This window comes from Bison bison, unplaced genomic scaffold (genome assembly GCF_000754665.1).
Source record: "Bison bison bison isolate TAMUID 2011002044 unplaced genomic scaffold, Bison_UMD1.0 scf7180017864144, whole genome shotgun sequence".
Taxonomy (NCBI): domain Eukaryota; kingdom Metazoa; phylum Chordata; class Mammalia; order Artiodactyla; family Bovidae; genus Bison; species Bison bison.
In genome coordinates, this window is record NW_011494716.1 from 589,528 (window position 1) to 591,133 (window position 1,606).

Sequence of the window (1,606 nt, forward strand, 5' to 3'; positions counted from 1 at the left end):
CAGTCTGTGCTCCCAGTTGGCGGGCGTGGAGGCCGGCTACGCCTGTTTCTGTGGCTCTGAAAGCGACCTGGCCCGAGGACGCCCGGCTCCGGCCACCGACTGTGACCAGATTTGCTTCGGCCACCCGGGCCAGCTGTGTGGTGGTGATGGGCGCCTGGGCATCTACGAAGGTGAGGAGTGGGCAGGGATGAGGGGCCTGGGTGAGGGGAAGAGTGACAGGGGGAGTTATCTGGAAAGGGAAGGCATGGGTTGAGGGCAGGGCCTGATTAAGAGATTAGGTTGAGGACTGGACCGAAGAAGGAACTGGGCTGAATCTGGGGGTCAGGGGTCTGGGGCTCTAGAGAAAGGAACTGTTTGAGGACAAGACTAGAGGAGGGGACTAATGGCTTGATTAGAAGGGGTTGGACTAGAGGAAGGAATTGTTTGAGGTCAAGACAGTTGTTGTTGTCAGTCACTCAGTTGTGTCCGACTCTTTGTGACCCCATGGACTGTAGCCTGCCAAGTTCCTCTGTCCATGGGATTCTCCAGGTAAGAATACTGGAGTGGGTTGCCATTTCCTTCTTCAGGAGACCTTCCCGAACTAGGGATCGAATCCTGGTCTCCTGCATTGCAGGCAGATTCTTTACCATCTGGGCCACCAGGGAAGACTAGAGGAGGGGACTAATGGTTTGATTAGAACGGGTTGGACAGGGCCGGAGGAGGGAACTAACTTGGCTGAACTTCGGATGGAAGAAGGTCCTGCGATCCGGGCCAAGCCGGAGAAGGGGCGGGGCTTCTACATAGAGCCCCGCCCCCGTTAAGGAGGAGCCCGCGGGCCTCCGGGTTCTGACCAACGGCCCCGCCCACAGTGTCAGTGGGCTCCTGCCAGGGGAACTGGACCGCACCCCAGGGTGTCATCTACTCCCCGGACTTCCCGGACGAGTACGGGCCGGATCGTAACTGTAGCTGGGTGCTGGCCCCTCCGGGCGCCGCGCTGGAGCTTGCCTTCCGCCTCTTCGAGCTGGCCGACTCGCATGACCGGCTGGAGCTGCGAGACGCCACCTCGGGCAGCCTGCTCCGCGCCTTCGACGGCGCTCGGCCGCCGCCGCCGGGCCCGCTGCGCCTGCGCGCCGCCGTGCTGCGGCTCATCTTCCGCAGCGACGCGCGCGGCCACGCGCAGGGCTTCGCGCTTACCTTCCAGGGTGAGGCCCCTCTCCCGGCCCCCCCCGCCCCCGCCTCGGGTCTTCCGCTCCGCCGGCCGGTCTCACACCCCTCTCCTCAGGGCTGCAGGACGCCGACGCCGACCCGGCGCCCCTCGAGGGCTCGACTCAGACCCCAGCAGTGCCCCTCGACGGGGCCAACGTGAGCTGCAGCCCCGGGCCTGGCGGTCCAGAGGCCTCGATGGGGGGTGAGACGGGCGTGGGAGGCGGGAGCGAGTTTGGGGGCGTCAGGCCCTTCCAAGCTCCGTGCTCACCGCTCTCGTGTGCCCGCAGCCCAGGTCTTCTCGACGGTGACGGCCGTCTCGGTGCTGCTACTGCTGGTGCTGTCGCTGCTGCGCCTGCTGCGCGGACGGTGCGCGCTCTGGGGCGGGGCCTGAGGGCGGAGCCGGCGGGGAGCCTGTCGCCCC

At 65.8% G+C, this 1,606-nt stretch overlaps 1 protein-coding gene across 1 annotated transcript in view; it reads left to right on the top strand.

Annotated features, from left to right (window-relative positions):
• Positions 1-1,606, top strand: part of KREMEN2 (kringle containing transmembrane protein 2) — a 4,393-nt gene that overhangs the window by 2,356 nt on the left and 431 nt on the right. Inside the window, exons 5-8 of the mRNA XM_010840476.1 lie at positions 17-170; positions 849-1,181; positions 1,262-1,387; positions 1,473-1,551. Coding sequence (XP_010838778.1) covers positions 17-170; positions 849-1,181; positions 1,262-1,387; positions 1,473-1,551 — 692 coding nt within the window. The remainder of the gene's footprint in view (positions 1-16; positions 171-848; positions 1,182-1,261; positions 1,388-1,472; positions 1,552-1,606) is intronic.